The sequence below is a fragment of the Callospermophilus lateralis genome, chromosome 1 (genome assembly GCF_048772815.1).
Source record: "Callospermophilus lateralis isolate mCalLat2 chromosome 1, mCalLat2.hap1, whole genome shotgun sequence".
Taxonomy (NCBI): Eukaryota; Metazoa; Chordata; class Mammalia; order Rodentia; family Sciuridae; genus Callospermophilus; species Callospermophilus lateralis.
Genome location: NC_135305.1, coordinates 201,491,627 through 201,511,465, shown reverse-complemented (window position 1 = coordinate 201,511,465; position 19,839 = coordinate 201,491,627). Strand labels below are relative to the sequence as shown.

General features: G+C 37.8%; 1 protein-coding gene across 4 annotated transcripts in view; it reads right to left on the bottom strand.

Moving 5' to 3' along the window:
* Wdr48 (WD repeat domain 48) overlaps positions 1 to 19,839 on the bottom strand; it is a 44,683-nt gene that overhangs the window by 6,502 nt on the left and 18,342 nt on the right. For all 4 annotated transcript variants that reach the window (XM_076843768.2, XM_076843778.2, XM_076843794.2 and 1 more), the window contains 10 exons: positions 19,339 to 19,427; positions 18,881 to 18,982; positions 14,039 to 14,263; positions 11,874 to 11,948; positions 10,894 to 10,996; positions 9,573 to 9,670; positions 4,363 to 4,470; positions 3,954 to 4,050; positions 3,190 to 3,285; positions 850 to 955 (listed from right to left, as the gene is read on the bottom strand). In XM_076843768.2, coding sequence (XP_076699883.1) covers positions 850 to 955; positions 3,190 to 3,285; positions 3,954 to 4,050; positions 4,363 to 4,470; positions 9,573 to 9,670; positions 10,894 to 10,996; positions 11,874 to 11,948; positions 14,039 to 14,263; positions 18,881 to 18,982; positions 19,339 to 19,427 — 1,099 coding nt within the window. The remainder of the gene's footprint in view (positions 1 to 849; positions 956 to 3,189; positions 3,286 to 3,953; positions 4,051 to 4,362; positions 4,471 to 9,572; positions 9,671 to 10,893; positions 10,997 to 11,873; positions 11,949 to 14,038; positions 14,264 to 18,880; positions 18,983 to 19,338; positions 19,428 to 19,839) is intronic.

Here is a 19,839-nt window from a genome sequence, read left to right as displayed (position 1 = left end):
ACAGATGACATGATCAATACTAATCAACATAAGAGGGAGGAACCTGCCTAGATCTCATTGAGGATGATCCCTACACGACAGCTGAGGAAATGAAGTGCAGCAGGCACAGGACTCAGTGAACCTGGGCACTGGCTTGAACCTCAGGCCCTCTGCGCCTGAGGCCAGGCATACACTATAGCTGCGTCTCTAAGTCCTTGGGGCACAATAAGAAAACAGTGTAAGCAAAGCACTCAAGAAAGGGCCTGTGCCAGTGCCACAGGTCTTCATAGGCAGGATATTTTTGGTGATCACTTTCAAGAAACCACCATAAAGGGAGAGAATGCTAGGCTCAAGGGCAAGATTAGCATTCTTACTTCTGGGACCCAGAGAGGACTAGTGAACTCTTGCATTTGGGTCCACCACAGTCCTGCTGGTAACCTGCAGGGCCTCACAAAGGATAGCTTGGCACCCCAGGGTAGGCCAGTGCTGGGCACATCAGTTCTAGAGCCGCCCAGCATTCCTTGCCTGGTCTACTCTGATGCTCTCCTATGGGCAGTGACACGTGGTGATGCCATAGGTTCCTTGACCCTGGCAGTCATACTGGCAAAGTAAGAATTTCCTGCAGAAACCACCAGAGGTGCTGCCTGGGGGCAGGATATCTACCTGGTCCCAACACCAGAGGCCACCTCGGATAGAATGTAGTCTGATGGCATCAGATGGTTAACTATCTCATGAAAGTGGAACAATTTCTAAATTCCTGACATTCCTAGAAGTTAGTAATAAGTAACTTCTAACACCCGTCTGAGTCAATACATCTTAGCAAAAGGGATGCTCTCTCAGGCAAGGCCTCTGGTCCTTCTTTACCCATACCTGAACAACGTGCGGCCTCCAGCTTCACCAAAGATCACAGGTGTGTGTGGTGGTACTTGAAAATATCCATTTCCCTTCTGCACTCGGTTCTCCTGCTCCCCATTTACTAGGAAAAGATGCAGATTGTGTCATTATCCAGAGTTAGCAATGCTAGAAACACAGACTCAAAGCCTTTTACTTCCACGGGCTTCAAATACAGTAAGATTTTTAGAGTCAAAAATCCTTTAACCCAGTCAGAATTACAAATAAAGGTCAAAAACAAAGTTGAATTCCTGAAAATAAGAAACAATTTGTGTTGTACCTCATGAGAAATGACTATACTGCAAGATTTTAATAAAAGCGGAGATTCATGTTTGAGATTCTGTTTTGAACATAACCAGCTACTTCAGCCACAAGGAAGTCTAGGACTTGTTTATAAATGATCTGTATTTGTTTTTTTGGCATTTGGTAGAAAACCAACCTCAGAAAAATTTCTACAAGGAAAAACAATATGTTTAATGGTAGCCGTAGTTAATGGCAGAAGTCTCTCTTTCATGAACATGACTCTGAATAAAATTGGAAGCAATCTCACCTTCTGAAATCCTATAGCATTCTGCAACTTCTCTCACAGCACCCACACTTCTCTCTTATCACAAAATGCTCTATGATGTAGCTCTCCATCCTACCAGAACATCAGCCCCGGAAGGACAGAGTCCACTATACCCATTTATCTTTATTAAGCCCCCTGCAACTTGCTAACGGCCTCTGAATACTCAAGCTGTTCACAATGCAATTTCCAAATAATGCCAACATATCCACTGAGCAGGATGCAGGTGTCACAGGAGATTCCAAGACAGGTGGAGTATGTAGTGCCCTGAGCTCTGGAAGAGGAGGTGGGCAGGCTTTGCCCTGCTTTTAACATGACAGCTTGATCTAAGAATGGTGTAGGGTGTTTTGATGACTTCTTCCTTACTGCTCCACCTACAGCCTGGATCCAAGAAGTACTGTTTTTTGATTGCTTAATCCTCACTGTTTATTTGAGCCTCTGAGATAATCCTAACTAGAAATAACCTGCTCAGAGCTGCATAGTTGACAAATGGCAGAGCTCACACCAGAACCTAGTTTTCTTGACCCTCTGTAGAAAAGATCTTCCATTAGTTTGTCTGGCTTCCAGTTCATGGTATAATTATGACAGGGAGAGAAGTAGGCTAAGTGAAGTTAAAAAAAAAAGACTCCATGATGGGTTAGTGAGCTCTCTGAAAGAGACACCTGCAGACTGGTAGTCTGGTTTTATTTTTGTTGTTGTTGTTTTGTTTTGTTTTTGGTACCAGGGATTGAACTCAGGGGCACTCAGCCACTGAGCCACATCCCCAGCCCTAATTTGTGTTTTATTTAGAGAGAGGGTCTCACTGAGTTGCTTAGTATCTAGCTTTTGCTGAGGCTGGCTTTGAACTCACGATCCTTCTGTCTTGGCCTCCTGAGCTGCTGGTTGCAGACTGGTTTTGAGAAAAGATGAAGCATGTTATCACTCTGAGAAATTTAAATTGCACAAATCACTATGGATCAATCTGTAGGCCAGAATGAAGTTCATGAAAAGTGATGCTCGCCATTGCCATTGCTGCTTATTCCTGGTGGTTGGTGAGAGGCATCGGCAGAGTCACCCTCAGGAGCTGGGACTCAGAGATTCCTCAAACAGCTACAGTTACACGTGACATGTGAAATTCTGAGTTTGTTCTTTCTTTCCCCTTCCTTTAACCAAATTGCATACCTTCAAAATACATTCTCCTCTGCTGCCCACAAAAAGTTATTGCCATTGTCTGTGGCACACATGCCTTTTGAATGTACTTCATGACATCAATTCTTCACACATACACACTTACCTTACTGCTTCTGAATTAGAATGCTATCTGAGTCAAAATCAGATAGATCATCAGGCTAGGTACCAACATTTCACACCAATGTGAAGTATGACTATGCAATAACAACCCTGGCTTTCTGGTATAGTTAATTCCCTATCTGGGTGGTAGATTCAGGTCACATACACTCTGAGGAATATTTGTGGAATAAGCTTGCTAAGGTGGGTAGTTTTAAGGCAAATTTTACTTGCATGTGTAGTGGGTATTACAACTTTACCTATCTTGAGCAGTCTCACTCATAAAAAGCCACACCAAACAGTGGTCTGCTCTCTTGTAATCTCAGTCTCAGCTAAGACTGGATGGACACTCCACTTTAAGATGCAGAAGGGAAGACAATTAATTAGGCATACCACAAATATTTATTATGTCACATTTTAGCAAATAGTTTAAGTACCTTTGGTCCTGAGTAACTCTTAATCAATTTTCTAAACATAAGAACACTAACCATGGTTTACTTCATTTTCTTCTTCATCCATTGGATTCACATGTGTTCTAGGCCAATATTCTAGGAGTGCCTGGAGTAAAAGTCCTCCCAAGTTCACTGCAAAAAAGTTAAGAGAATTAATTAGTTATAACCTAGAAATAGAAGAAATAAAAATATTCTGATGTTAAATTCTTAAACCAATACCCATGATATTTAAAATCGAGACTTAAGTATTTGTCAAACCTGTTAAAATTTTCTCTTAAAATGTTTATAGCAGGCATGGTGGTGCACGCCTATAATCCCAGCAGCTCGGGACGCTGAGACAGGAGGATCACGAGTTCAAAGCCAGCCTTAGCAATGGCGAAGTGCTTAGCAACTCAGTGAGACCTGTCTCCAAAAATACAAAATAGGACTGGGGATGTGGCTCAGTGGCCGAGTGCCCCTGAGTTCAATCCCTTATAAAAAAAAAAAAAAAAAAAAGTTTAAAGTAATGATGACATAGGATAAATACTTTACATGGTTATTCTAAGTAGCCACTCTTCAAAAACAAATAAAAATAAGAATCACATTCTTTAAAGGGCCAATTTCATATGAAGCTGCTAAAACTGTATCTACACACATTAAGCATCTATGTCTATATTTCTACCTCTGTTTCTACATACCATATTAGTGACATAACTAATAAAACATAAGGGACTCTGTACAAAGACAAATAGATAGCAAAAACAACACAGATGTGCTTTCTCCTGTGGAAGGAGAAAGAGAAAGAAAGGCACTTAACTCACATTTTGGATCTGACCCATCAGGGCTGCTGAAACCAGCATCTTTTGCAGAAACCCAAGCAGCAAAACAGTCACTCTCATCCAAAGTAATAGTCAGCATCTGTCAAAAGAAAAAACTGATCATCCCATTCCACTTGAATATATTCTTTAAATAAGTCTCTAAATCTTTAATTATTTGTACTAGTTGACTAAAGTGCTAAGCCATAGATTCAAGAATCAAAATGTGTTTGTGCTTCAACAACACTACAATTTAGTTTACTGAGATACCAAAGGCATTTAAAATGCAATTTGTAAGTATTAATATGAAAAATTATTTTCTCACATTTAAAAATACAAAACCCTAAGAATAATTATGAGTTATTTAGAAATCTCCAACTGTCTCAGATTACACAAAGAGCCATAATTAACTTACCCCTGTTTTTAAGTCTACAGAGAACCAATTTGGCACATATACCATTTTAAATCTTTTCTTAATTTCATCTTCAAAATCCACTTTTCCCAGATCTTCAACTTTGCATGCCTATACATTAAAAAATAAAGTATAATAATCAATGTTAAGTGATGAATTGATTTGATTCTTACATTACTACTCAAAAAATTTACAATTTTTCACATTTATTTAAATGAAATAGACTCCAAAATATAATTTAAAAAGAATGCATCAGTTGTTTTTGAATCTCAAGGCAATTTCCTTTAAATAACTATCTGCTGCTATTAAAAATTTTAATTTAAAAACCCATAATGTGGGGCTGGGGATGTGGCTCAAGCGGTAGCGCGCTTGCCTGGCATGCGTGCGGCCCGGGTTCGATCCTCAGCACCACAAACAAAGATGTTGTGTCCGCCGAAAACTAAAAAAATAAATATTAAAATTCTCAATAAATAAATAAATAAATAAATAAATAAAAATAAGAATAAAAACCCATAATGTAGGGCTTGGGCTGTGGCTCAGTGGTAGAATACCTGCCTCGCACAGGTAAGGCACTGGGTTTGATCCTCAGCACCACATAAAAATAAATAAATAAATAAATATATATATATTAAAAAAAAAAAAAAACTCCACAAAATAAGCCAGGTGCAGTCTCAATGGCTTAGGAGGTTGAGGCAGAAGGATCATGAGTTCAAAGCCAGCCACAGCAAAAAGCAAGGCACTAAGCGACTCAGTGAGACCCTGTTTCTAAGTAAAATACAAAATAGGACTGAGGATGTGGCTTGGTGGTTGAGTGCCCCTGAGTTCAATCCCTGGCACCACCTCCTACTCCAAAAAAAGATCCTGAAAATATTCTTTTGTCTTGGTGGGGGGAGGTAATTTAATTTTTTTCTGACACTAATATAACATACCACCACTTATCTGGAAGCAATATCAAATGAAAGTAAAGAAAAGAAATCCAAAATAAGTTACTAAAAGTGCTTTAAAAGAACTTTGAAGTTACCTTCAGAAAACGGCTAACAGAGGCAGTAATTTTGAAGTTTCTCTTTCTTGACCATTACAGTCCTTCCCTATTCCTTCTCTAATTTCTTAAATAGGTATGCTCCCCAAAGCATCCCCTTAACTTCCTCTGTTGCCAAGAGGCATTTTCAGATATAGCTCACTTCAATTCTGAACCATGTTGGAATGTTCCCTTAATCTCTGCAGCTCAGCAACAACTTGTTTTTTTTTCGCTGAGGGTCCCACTTCATCAATCATCTTCTCAGAGGGAGACTCTACTTACTCTCCGCATTCCACTGCTCCCCAGGGCCATACGGAGACCCTTACTTCACCATCGTCATGTAAAACACTACTATTTCTCTGATGCCTATGACATTTAGTTGTAGTCAACGGAATAAGTTTCCCTTGCTTCATCTAGCACCACCATGGCCAGTCTCATTCACTGGAGACTCGAGCCCTGGCTCGCTGTTCTCCAGTCCATCTCAAGTTCTTGCCTTCATCTTGGCAATATCAGCATCTACATGGATAGTGCATATGACATGTTGGCCTCTCAATTCCCTGATCATATTGCCATTATAAATCCACAGTCGCCAACCTTAACTGGATCGTTATTACTACCTGGGATTTTTGTTCTGTTTCCAAAGTCAGTTCTCCATATAAGTTTGTCAAATCTCTACTATCACCCTATCTCAGACCTTTCCACTTCCCCCACATCTCTAAGTCCAAATGCCTCTAACTTCTTCTCAAAAAAAGAAGAAGAATCTTGACAGAATTGCCTTCTGGTACCAAAGAAAACTGTGTCCATCTGGGTGTGCTCTGATTTTCTTCACCTCTCGCTTCTTGGGACCTTATGTGTCTACCGGCTTCTCCCCATGAGTAGTGAAACATGCATTAATTGTTCCATCTTAAAAATTCCCAAACACCAAAAACCCTAAACAAACAAAACATTCCCTTGGCCCTCTTATTCCTAATCCTCTAGCTATTGCCTCTTCTTCTTCTTTTTTTTTTTTTAATTAAAGAGAGAGGTAAGAGAGAGAGACAGACAGACAGAGAGAATTTTTTTTAATATTTATTTTTTAGTTTTTGGCGGACACATCTTTGTTTGTATGTGGTGCTGAGGATCGAACCCGGGTCGCACACATGCCAGTCGAGCACGCTACCGCTTGAGCCACATCCCCAGCCCTATTGCCTCTTCTTATATCCCCATTCCCTGCAAACTCAAATTTCTTCGAAGATTATCTCTCCTCAGATTCCCCTTTCTTTATCTACCAATTATTTCTGAACCCATTCCATCTGGCTTGTGCCTGTAGGACTTCCCCAAGACTACCCTTTTATTGGTTAAATTAACATGCATGTTAATGTCCTTATCTTAAATGAACTCTCAGCTGGCTGATGCAACTTGTGGTTACAAGTTCCTTTCTGAAATATTCCATGTTCTCAAGCTGCTATTGGGTCTTCTTATCCCCTTTCATCACACATCTCTGTGCTTCCTTTTCCCAACATTCCTGACAAGAGTGATAACTGAATTATTCTCTTCTCAGTCTAGTCATAGCTCTTGGAAACTCCTGCATTTCCTATGACAGCAGTTGCAATCTACAAGCTGCTAACTGCTGAACTGTTAATCCAGCTCAGTTCTTTAACCTACACATTAGATTGTACAGCTGTCTGCCCACCAGACACTTCCACCCAGCTCTCATATACACTCAAATCCACCCTCTTTCTCAGCATGTCACTCTCTCTCCCCAATCCATTTTCCATCTTATATTCCCAATATCACTTACACTCACCAAACTGTTCAATCCGACTCATCCTGCTTCTCTGCTTCCCCCTTTCCTCCAAACTGCCTCATTCTTTGCATCCCCCTTATTTCCACCCCAGTCTAGACAAATACCACCTTTCACTTGTATTAGTGTAACAGTCTCCTAAAGTAGTATATGCAAGGCACCGTAATAAATAAAAAAATTCCTGAACATCCCCTTGACATCATCAAGAAATAGGTAACCTCCACATTTTAGGAATGGAGACCTAGGTTTAGAGAAGTTCAGCATATTCTATAGATCGCTTGGCTAGTAGCTGGCAGAGTCAAGAGTAGAAGGCAACTCTACTGTTCCTAAACACTCTTAACTTCCCTTCACTGTTTAATGTCATGCTTACTATACCCAATCATTTGACATCAAAACTCCAAGGTGTACTATCTGGACGTAGGAAACCATAAGGCACACAAAAATGCCACCATGGTGCATGCTAGCTCAGGTACCCATCAAGTAGAACTTTCTCCTACTCACATAGCAAGACCCTACTCAGGCATCAGCTAACAAGACCAAGAGTTGGTAATAGACCCATAGGCAGAAAATGGATGGGTCCTCTCAAAGAGCAGCTTGTCTGATCAGATTCTCTTGGGTGTTTGGAAAACAATTAGGTGCTGGGCAGCATGAGGCAAAGTCCAGCCATAAGAAAGAACTCAGGCCATGTGGACTAACAAAGAGAGGAATCAAGAAATTCTGCTGATGAGTTTCTTAGGGAAGCCTTGGATCCTCCTAATCACCATGGGACCCCTTTGAAATAAAGATACAGCTCTATCTTTCTGAAAAGCATCTCTCTACCATAGAGAAAACCAGATCAGACCTTTAGTGCCTGCCTCATTTAAACTTTCCAGTCAAGTAACTAAGGCCTCTTGTTTAGAAGGCATTTCACCCAGCAACTGTTTCATAATGGACTCCCATAGCTGCCCCACAGGAAGAAAAAGCAATGGTCAGGCCAAAGATTCTATTCTATTTAGAGGCAAGTTACTTTTTCCCATAGAGAAACCTGCTTATCTTATTCTTTAGATTATGAAGTTAACTTGACTGAATCTCTCATTCATCCTTATTGACAAAGAGCTTAACCAAAACATTAGGTCTTTTCAATTCTTCCTTTACAATATACACAAAACCTGTCTCCCCTTAGATTCTAAAATCATATGCTTAAGACAACCATCTTCTGGCTGACAGTTTCCTATTACATACACAACTACTACTCTGAACTTGGTATTTTCTTGCTCTAAAATTATCTAGATTCTTTAGGGAGCACCAGAGAAAGGTCAACTCCAGGACCTGCAACTTAAGACTCTTTAGGAAATGACTTAAGTGTCACATTTTATCCTTATACCTCCACCACTTCCTTATAAACAAAACTGTTTATCTTGATCTAAATAAAGCATGTGCCTTCCCTAACCAATACCTCTGTCATTCCCTCCACTTCTCGAAATTCCCTACCTCCATAAGCCATCTTCAGGACATCTTTAAGCCCTTGTTCAAATGCTTTCCCCACCATGATGCTCTGCTGACTTATCCAGCTGTAACTGCCTTGTTCATAGGCTATTGTATAATCTGTTTATTCTTTAAGGTTTTCACATTTCATTTCTTTAGTCCAGCCTACCCTTTTCCATCATTTATGGCCCTCAAACATAATTGTTTACCCACAGTATTCACTCAATCCAGGAAATATCTGTTGAATAAATATACCAAGAACCCTAAGAAGGGACACTTGGCAGAATTTTCAAAGGAAATTAATTTCAATCTGTCTACCAATTCTTCAGTGCTGTTTAGAATGTGGGTGAACAGCTTAATGCACTTCAACTATCCCAAAGGATGAGGACAATGTGACCCAGGATAGCAACTCCCACCCACAATAATGGTTATAAATCTAAAGAAAGAGTCAAACTTACTTTGTGCACCCCAGTGGGTGTTAACCTGAGGTTATTTTGTATCCTTCTTCCTCCTTCTCTCCAAACATCTCTCCAAACATTTGGTAATATCTGGAGATAAGTTTGGCTGTCACAACTTGAATGGGGTAGAAATACTGGCATTTAGTGGGCAGAGGCTAGGGATACTGCTAAACCTTCTGCAGTTCACAGGACAGCTTTCTCTCACACCAAGGAACTGTCCAGCCAAACAAATCAACAGTGTAAACAATGAAAAACTTCAAATGTGTTCATTTTTAGGTAAGACAGCATGAATACTAATACACTAATCAGAGAAAATGTTCTTTTCAAATAATTTAGGTGCTTAAAAAGATAAACTATCACCTTATCTAATACAAACATATTAAGAATCCACTCCTAAATAATTTTATCTTAATTATCATGTATGTAAAAGGAAATATAAAGGGGGAACATGAAACAACAAGCTATATTTAATCCAAAAAAAGATACTTACCTTCAATACATCCCAATATGCCACATTATTATTGGTATCTTTGGTTAATATATGTCTCTTATCATTAAGAATGTGGCACTGAATAATACTTGCACCCCCTAAAGGGGAAAAAAACACAATTAGTGAGACAATCCTTTCATATTTAAATTCACACTATGGCAGTAATTATTAATTGGCATATAATAGAAACTTTAACTGTATGAGCTATCAAAAAGGAGAAGTCAAGTCCAAAGATTATATAATATACCCAAGGTACTTTAAGGTCAATCAATTACTTATGTTTCATTATTTGAATTTATAAACAAAGAAAAAATTGTCTGATTTAATAATAGAATATAGATTAAAGAGCTCTTCACTTCACGGGGCTATTTACTACCAGTGTAGAATTTTGAGAGCGAACAGTTTTATTCACAGGTAAAGTTCAAATAATGAGAGGTCATCTCTGAATTGGTCCCCATCTCCTTCTCTCTTTCACTTCCTGCAGGGATACCCTCTCTAAAGGCAGAAGCTCAAACATCTAGAAACAAAAGAGAAATGTGTTGCCTAGGATTCTAATCCCAAGCTCTAACACATTAAACATATTCTGCTTTTTGCCACAACCAGATGAAGTATGTAGAATTTGAGGGCTACATATGTATTTTCTGACTTGTGCCAAAAGAAAACATTAAACCCTATACACTTTACAAAGAGGCTTCTGTTTTACCCGAGCTATTCTGCTGCTGGACCTAAAAATTAACTCAAGAATAGTGCTGCCATAAACATGGGCATTCAGGTTATCTCTCTGGTATGCTGTAGATGTACACACACACACATAGATGGAATATCATTCAGTCATAAAGAACGAAATTCTATTATTTGCAGCAAAATTAATGGAACTGGAGGACATTAGGGTAAATGAAGTAATTCAGACACAGGTACAAGTATTTCATGTTCTCTCTTACATATGGAAGTTAAAAAAAAAAAAAAAAGGTGACCCCAAATATAAAATAGTGATTGCTAGAGACTGGGAAGGGGCAAATGATAGTGGATAAAGGGAAGCTGGATTTGATTACTGCTTGCTGTATTCATGTATTACCACACTAAGCCCCATTAATATGTACTATTAATACATGTTAATAAATTCAAAACACACATTTTTAGTGTTTTGAATTTATTAAGTAGCATTTTTAAAAATAACTCAAAAATAAATCCATACATTAATAGCCTTTTGTGTTCATCAAAATTAAATTTATAGAAAGATCATTACCTTTGTTCTTGTCAACTTTTAGTAACTATCATTAACTTCAATAAAAAGTAGGATACCTTTCAGTTTCCTACTCACCTTTAATAACCTGGTCAGGCTGTGTACAAAGGGGAGTTATAGGATTTGTACAGTCATTGTCATAATCTCCCGAGGCTCTAAAATTATGAATTCCCTTCAATGTCTAAAGGAACAAAATTTGTTGTTTAATCATTTTCTGTTTTACATGCTTTGCCAGTCTAAGAAAAATAAATCTAAAGAACAAGCAAATTAGAAAACTTCAACAACTAGAACAGCTACCAAAAAATATTTAGTCACAGTACCATCATTAAAAAATAAATATTAAAGAGGGAATATCATCATATTGGAGAAAAAACTAGGCATGAAAGCAGGAATACTCTTCCAGGTAAAATTATGTTGATCACAAATTGGTACAAGGAAAGTTAGACAAGATAAATAACAATTTTTATAAGTATTCTGAAAGGGAATTTGACCTGAATATAAACAGGAATAAACACAAACCACCTTTCCTTTGTAATCTCCAAAGAGTCTGGTATGTAAGAAAACTTAAATCTTCTTTAAGATTTCAAAATAACAGTACTTTAGATGACTTCTATCCCTGTTATTCTATTTTTATACCTGTTCTTCATGCTAAGAAAAAGGACATAAATGTGAAAGCACAATTTTATGCTTTCTCTTAAGATGTAGAAAGATAAGAATCTTGATGAGGATCTGTCTTGCTGGCACCTGGATGGCCTATTTTCCAATGAAGCTTTATGAGGCTGGAAGCTGGCTTTATCAGGCAACAGAGCCTGTTCTAAGCACATCAGACATTTATGCTGGCTCATGACAAGGGTATCATGGTTTTGATTGGACTACTAACTTTAGAATGACCCTCAGAATCACACCTACATTCATAGGGGCTTTCAGGTTTTTGCTGCTACTCAGAGACATACTAAAAGTCAGGTTCATACTAAGCACTTGCTACTGGTATCTGGAAGGTCCAAGTTAATAAACCAAATATTTGCAAACCTTTGCTAGGAATTCAGTGGCTCACTTACCCATTTATTTACTGTAGACTTAGTTGTTGCAACCCAGATTGCAGGAGGGGGATCAGCTGATCTATCAAGCTCCATCTGAAAACAAGGCACAAAAATATTGCTTCAAGGAAAGTAGACTGTCATGAACTGCCAGGCTCAGCTAACACATTATTAAATATCAACTCATTTGTTCTAACAATTGGAAGTTCACTACATAAAGGACATATTAAAAGCTCAGATGACCAGAATAAGGAGTCTCTTTGCTAAAGGAATTCATAGTCCTATGAAAGTGTAGTAGGAGGAACTTCTCAGGAAAACAGCAGCTGAAAGAATTTTTTTTTTTAGGTTTATTTCTAAGTATTTTATTCTTTTGGCACAATTGTAAATGGATTTGTTTTCAGAATTTCTTTTTCAGATTGTTCACTGTTACTGTATAGATACTCAACTGATTTTTATGCATTGATTTTTTTCCTGGGGGTGTTGGTGGGTAACAGGGATTGAACTCAGGGGCATTTGACTACTGAGCCACATCCCCAGCCCTATTTTGTATTTTTTTATTAAGAGACAAGGTCTCACTGAGTTGCTTAGTGCCTTGCCATTGCTGAGGCTGACTTTGAACTTGTGATCCTCCTGTCTCAGGTCCCAAGCCACTAGGATTACAGGCATGCGCCACCATGCCCAGTTTATGCATTGATTTTATATCCTGTGACTTTGCTCCACTTATTAGTCCTAATGATTTTTTCTTTTTGTTTTGGCGATAGAATCTTTAGGGTTTTCAACATATTAGATGCTATCATCTATGAAGAAAGATAATTTTACTTCTCCCTTTCTAATATAGATGCCCATCATCTTTTTTTTCAATTAATTATTTTGGTTATACATGACAGTATAATATATTCTGAAAAATTATACATATATAGAATATAACTTATTCTAATTAGGAATGAAAGTTTTAAGTGTGGTTAATTTGAGGGACCTAAATGGATATAGTTGAAAGAATGAAGATGTTTTATAATTTTGTTTTTGCTTCTCTAGTTTTTACATTCTTTTTTTTTTTTGTGGTACTGATACTGGGGATTGAACCCAGGGTCTTGTGCATACAAGGTAAGCACTCTACCAATTGAGCTTTATCCCCAGCCCTTATGCTCTTTCTTAATAACAAGGAAATATTTCTTTTTTCTTTGAAAGTGTAATTAAAAAAAAAAAAAACACAGTAAGAACACAGCTAAAGTGAAGAGTACCCTCACTTAAGAATGGAACATCAGGAACAGATTACCATATATACTTCTGTATTTTTAAAATGCTGCACACATATAAATAACCTTATATGCATGTATGTAATTACATAAGTGTAATCACTTTACATTTATCCACTATTCTTCCAATACTAGAAAGTACAGATCGGGAGCAATGGAAACAGGGCTGGTAGCCAGGAATCCATCTTAGTTCAAAGTAATGCTCTTTAAAATATATGGTTATGTTTGTCCCAAATTCTTTTAGTCTCTTCTTCATGGTCAAGAGATTCTGGCAGAGTATTTCTCTTCCAGGCTTGTCTCTATCCATCAATCTGCTGCCTGTCCACATGCTATGTATTATTACCAGTTCAGACTCAATTCTTTGCTTCTATAAAGGATTACTGGTCCATTACAGTTACCATCTACTTTGGGTCCCATTTTGCTCATATCACAGATCCTGATTATCAGAACTGCTCTGTGGAGTACAAAGAAGCCTGCTCTCTCTTCTTCTTCAGGAATACTTTGTCTACCTCCTTACTCCTAAGACTGTGGACACATTTCCCAGACCTCCCCTATTTTATTGTCTGCTCACAGTAACCTTAACTGCTCACACTCCACCTAAGGACAGGTCAGACAGTCAGAACAGTCAGGAAGTAAGAGATAACCACACTAGAATTCACCAGTGGGAAGGCTGTGCATCACTGACAAACCTGAGAAGTCACAGGTGACTTACAAAACTGTTCCAGCACTAACATGCCACCCGCCCAGGTATCTATACAACACTCTTCCATCCAAACAGGTGCCTACTCTTCTTTGCCCTGTCAAGTTCTACCTATGATAAAAAGATCTTTTGTTCAATCCCACAGTTGATTCATGTTTTAACACAGTCTTTGGTATACTTGGCTGATGAGTTCAACAACCTTAATTGTAAAACTATAATATATGACATACCTTGAGTACTGGTGCTTTTTCTTCACAAATTAGCACTCGAATATCAGGGTTTCTTAAGTCAGTACAATAAATCTTCCTGTCCCTTCCTCCAGAATATACATGTGTGAAGGCATCATTGACCTGCAGAGCCCAAACACCTTCATCATGGACTCGGTATGTTGCTATACATCTCTGTTGGCCAAGAGACCAAAGACGAATTGTTCCATCAGAACTACCAGAGAGGCACTGCAAACAAATAAAAGAAACGTGAGACATAACTAAGAAGCTCTTGCTTTCCTGTACCTTGTGTATGGTTTTCTACTGACTCTACATAGTCAAGTGCACATATTTTGTAACTTGCATTTCTCTCTGATAAAGGCTTCTGACAGGCATCTACTAGTCTGAAATGACCAAAGGCCAACAGTGCATGATCAAGGAAGGGATACTCTCAGCAAAACTGCCTTTGTTCTCTCTACCTGGTCATCTGTTGATTACCTGTAAATCCTACAGGCGAGTCCTGTTCTGAAGCTCTATTACTAAGGGAGGAAGATGGTTTTTGTTTGTTTGTTTGTTTTGAGATAAGGTTTTGCTAAGTTGCCCAGGCTGGACTTGAACTTGCCAAACCCCTGCCCCAGTCTCCCAAATAGCAGGGGTTATAGGTGTACAACACCACATCCAGCAGGGAGATGGATTTTAAAAACAGCTGAAGATAAATGGCAGTGGTCTGAGCAGCATCAGTCTCCCTGGCAACTTGTTAAAAATGTAAATTCTTTATTTTGACATAATTATATAAAAGCATGCAATATAATTTGTTCTAATTCAGTGCTCAGTACATTCCTTTTCTCTTCCTTTCTCCCACCCTGTCTATTCCCTTCCCTCTACCCTACTGATATTTCTGCTATTTACTTATAGTTATTACTATTTTTTTTTAAATTAGGGCCTTGTGGATGGTGATAATAGTGAGATTTGAATACTCATGTATGTACATAGGGAAGTTAGGTCAGATTCATCCCACTGTCTTTCCCTAACCCATACCTCTTCCCTTCCCTTCATTCCATTTTATCTACTTCACTAATATATAAAAAGAACAATAAAAAAGGGGTGCAGCTGGGATTGTGGCTCAGAGATGGAGTGCTTACCTAGCATGTGTGAGGCACTGGGTTCAACCCTCAGCACCACACAAAAATAAAATAAAGATATTGTGTCCACATATAACTAAAAAATAAATATTTTTAAAAAAGAAGAAAAAAGATTGAACAGATCTCTTAAAGAGTTCTGTACAATCTTTTAAGTTCCTTCTCTGCCTTGAGCTTTGAATGCAAAAAAAAAAAAAAAGTAAATTCTTGAGTCCCATCCAGACCTAATGAGGAGCAGTAGGGTTTAACAGACTATACAGGTAATTCCAATGTACCCTAAGCTTGACAAACACTGCATTAGGCCAGCATGCCTTTTGGAGTCTTGGAGCCACATCTTATTCCTTCTCTCATGGCTCCAGATTCTTAGCATCCAGTAGAAGCAAGATCTAGTTCCAGGCTTATCACTCACTCTCTGTGACCTTGGACACTTTCCACATGAGCCTCAAGTGAATTAACATTAATAATTCTAACAATTTCTGAAAGTTCAGAAGAGTCAACGACATAGAGGTTGGTAGCCAAGCACACTGTGAGTCTAACAGAAACAGGCAGAATTAGCCACCCCACATTCACATTCAGCATGCTTAGTGTTCTGGACCAGTTACCGTGGAGACTTGCAAAGAGGATAAAAACTTCATTTCCTTGGGAAAAAGAATGGCCCTAAGGAGAAAGCAACTCCTGTTGCTGGAGTATGAAATTAAGTAAGAAAAGAGCTTCAAAGAAAAGATAATTAGGGCCTTCATGATTTAGAAGGTGCTTGACTAGATGAGGTTTTAGGGAATGTTAAAGATTTACTGGCCTGCCTTGTAACTTTAGCACTCTGGGCAAGCTTAATTAAATGAATATACTAGGAGAATCCATAAATTGCTAAGGAGTATCAGAGTTCTCTCCTACTTCAACTACTTTACAAGGGAACTGAGAAACTAACCAACAAACTGTCAGGGGAAAGTTTATGAGCAGACCTTCAACCTGTGTATGGGAGAACTGTGGCATTTTATGGGATGGGAGCAAAAGAGGGGCTCCCCATTCCAGGAGGAGGTGCTGCTCTGAGGCAGCAATGCAATCAGTAAAGCTTTGATCCCTCAGACCTTTGATCCTAGACTACACATCTACAGAAAGTAAAGTCTAACAACTCAAAGAGGCAAAGAAAGACAAACGAGATGGCTTAAAGTCCTGGTGCCTCAGCAATTTGCAACAGAAAAGTGATATGGTCCAAACCCTGAGTGTGCAGCTGGAAACAGAAGAGAAAACACAAGAGTTCTATCAATCCTGGTAGAAAACACAAAATAATTTCTGATGGTTATAAGTATTCTAAGATAAAAAAGAGAAGGCTCCCTGAGAGCAACCACTTTTTCTTCTTTTTTATTGGGGGCAGGGTGGGGAGTACTGGAGATTGAACCCATGGATGCTCGACCACTGAGATGCATCTCCAGCACTTTTTATCTTATTTTGAGATAGGGTCTCATTGGGTTGCCCTGGCAGCAATCCTCTTACCTCAGCCTCCCAGAGCGAGCGACCAGGATTACAAAAACAACAATTTTTAATCCAGAATCATGCTGTTTTAGTTACATGGCTCCGTGGTATATATTATAACTTAAAACTAGGTATCATGATGTCTCTAGCATTGTTTTATCCTTGGAATTGCTTTGGCAATTCTGGGTATTTTATTCTCTATATGATTTGTTTTCCTAATTTCTTTTTCAGCAGATTCACTACTGGTACATAGAAAAGCTACTGATTTCTGTATGCTAATTTTATGTCCTGCTACTTTGCTGAACTAATTAATTAATTTTAGGAGTCTCTGGTGAAGCTTTTCGGATCTTCTAGATATAAGACTGTCATCAACAGGCAGAGATAACATGACTTCTTCTTTTATTTGTATCCATTATCCCCATACCTTGCCTAATTGCTCTGGCTAAAATTTCAAGTACTATGTTAAATAGGAGTGAGGAGAGTGGACACCTTTGTCCAGTTCCTGAAGAGGAAATGCTTTTAGTTTTCCCCATTCACTTTGATGTTGAGTTTGTCATATACACCCTTTACAATGTAGAGGTAAGTTATTTCTATCCCTAGTTTCTTCACTGTTTTTATCATGAACAGGTGCTGAATTCTGTCTTTTTGTTCATCTATTGAGATAATCATGTGATATTTATCTTTGATTCTACTTATGTGATGTTACATTTATTGATTTGCTATGTTGAACCATCCTTGCATCCCTGAAATAAAACCAACTTCATGATGTACAAGCTTCTTTTTTTTTTTTTTTTTTTTTTTTAAATATTTATTTTTTAGTTCTCGGCGGACACAACATCTTTGTTGGTATGTGGTGCTGAGAATCGAACCCGGGTCGCACGCATGCCAGGCGAGCGCGCTACCACTTGAGCCACATCCCCAGCCCTGTACAAGCTTCTTAATGTGTTGTTGAATAGCATTTGCTAACATTTTATTAAGGATTTCTGCATTTATATTCATCAAGAATATTGGTCTGGCTGAGCATGGTGGCACATGCTTGTAATCCCAGAAGCTTGGGAGGCTGAGACAAGAGGACTGTGAGTTCAAAGCCAGTCTCAGCAAAAGCAAGGCACTAAGCAACTGAATGAGACCGTGTCTCTAAATAAAATGCAAAATAGGGCTGGGGATGTGGCTCAATGTAGAGTGCCCGGCTTCAATCCCCAGTTACCCATAACCCCCAAAAGAATATTGGTCTGTAGTTTTCTTTCCTTGATGTGTCTTTATCTGATTTAGATCTCAAGATGATACTGGCTTCATAAAATGCATTTGGAAGTATTCCCCACTCCTTTCTATTTCATGGAATAATTTAAGGAGCAATGGCATTAGAACTTCTTTAAAAGTCTGGGAGAATTCAGCTTAGAGTCCATTACAGGTTGGAAAGCTTTCTATTACTGCTTCAGTCTCATTGCTTGTCACTTGTCTGTTTAGGTTTTCTATATCCTGTGGTTCTATTTTGGTAGGTCACTTTTGTCTAGAAATCTGTCCACTGCTGGATTTTCTAATTTATTGGAGTGTAAATTTTCAAAGTAATCCCTAATGATGATCTGGATTTCAGTAGATCTGGAAGTCATCTCTGATTTTTATTAATTTGGGTCTTCTTTCTTTCTTTTGGTTTGCTTGGTTAAGTATTTATCAATCTTTATCTTTTCAAAGAACCAACTTGTCAATATATTGATCCTTTGTATTATTTTTTTTACTCTCTATTTCATTAGTTTCATCTCTAACTTTTAATTCAGATTTCTAATTTGCAAAGTATGTAGCCAACAGAGCTAATGTTCAAACTTTACTAATGTGTTTTTCTTTAAAATGTTAACTCTAAATATTGTTAGAAAATTAAACTTACAGTCTACATAGTCAACTGATGAAATCTGCCCAAGTCAGACTATTGTGAGGTTTCCTATATAATGGTATAAAACATTCAATACCAAACTTTCCTTCTGCTTTATGCAGGTAACATTTTTTAGCTATTTTAGCTTGTATGCACCATAATTATATACACTTGTCAGCAGTAGATCTTTTCTAAAGAAATTCTTGTTTTGCCTTTATTAAAAGTCATTCCAAATAGAAGAGTTTTAAATGAAAATATTATATGTGCTATAAAGAACTTTAAAAATTAGGCCACAATTTATGTGTGGCTTTTGGTTCAAATCAACCTGTGCAATAGTATAGAAAGGAGGGAAATTTCTGACAAGGTCATTAGTAAGGTGAAACTGCATACCTGTGTGCCATCTCTGTTCAACAGCAATGCTTTTACATTGTCTGTGTGCCCTTTAAGCTTCATTAGTTTTGCACATGTTCTTGGATCCCATACCCTTAAAACCTGTGAATTTTAAGAGACTATTACACAAACTGAGTATATACATAATTAAATTTAAATAATTGATGACTTTTTAAATATGACCTTTAAATTCTGAGAAGGAAATACTGCTTTAGCCAATAATTGCTAAGGCTCCTAACCTTAGGAAAGCCTTTCTTATGTCAGAAATTACACAACCTCCCCACCCACTTTACCACGGACATAGTAGTCATACAGTTATGTACTCATTTATTCAAATAACACCTTTCTTTTAGTATCCTCAAGGCAAAAACCACTAACCAAATATTTAATAATTACATAGATCAAAATATTTTGATTTGTTTTCTTATGTTCAAACATACTCTTTAAGCTCCCCTTACCTTCTCTGTGGACCCCGATACAATGATTGTTCCCAGTTGATTCATGGCAAGGCTATAAATGGAATCTTTGTTCCCACTTAAAGAAGAAGCTATTGAGGACAAATGGAATTAAATGTTAATAAAAAATCATCAGCTGTTTAGTTATTAGTCAGCAAAAATTATAAGTCTGATTATTCAGTTTAGAGAATCTTATCTTTATGAGTCTTTAAGGAAAAGAAATCTACCAAAAATGGAGATAATTCTAAACCATAGTATTATTATCAAAGTTTATATCTTTACCAGACTTGAATGTACATAAGTGCTCAATTAGCACTCAATAAATATTTAGCTCAATAAATATTGGCTAAATTGAATTGCACTGTTATTTAAAAACCATCCACATAAATAATGCATTTTCAAGGATATACACGTGCCAGTGTATGGAAAAAATGCCCAAACTCACTATTATTCAAGGAAATGCAAATCAAAACAAAATACCATGTTCATATACCAATTCAGACA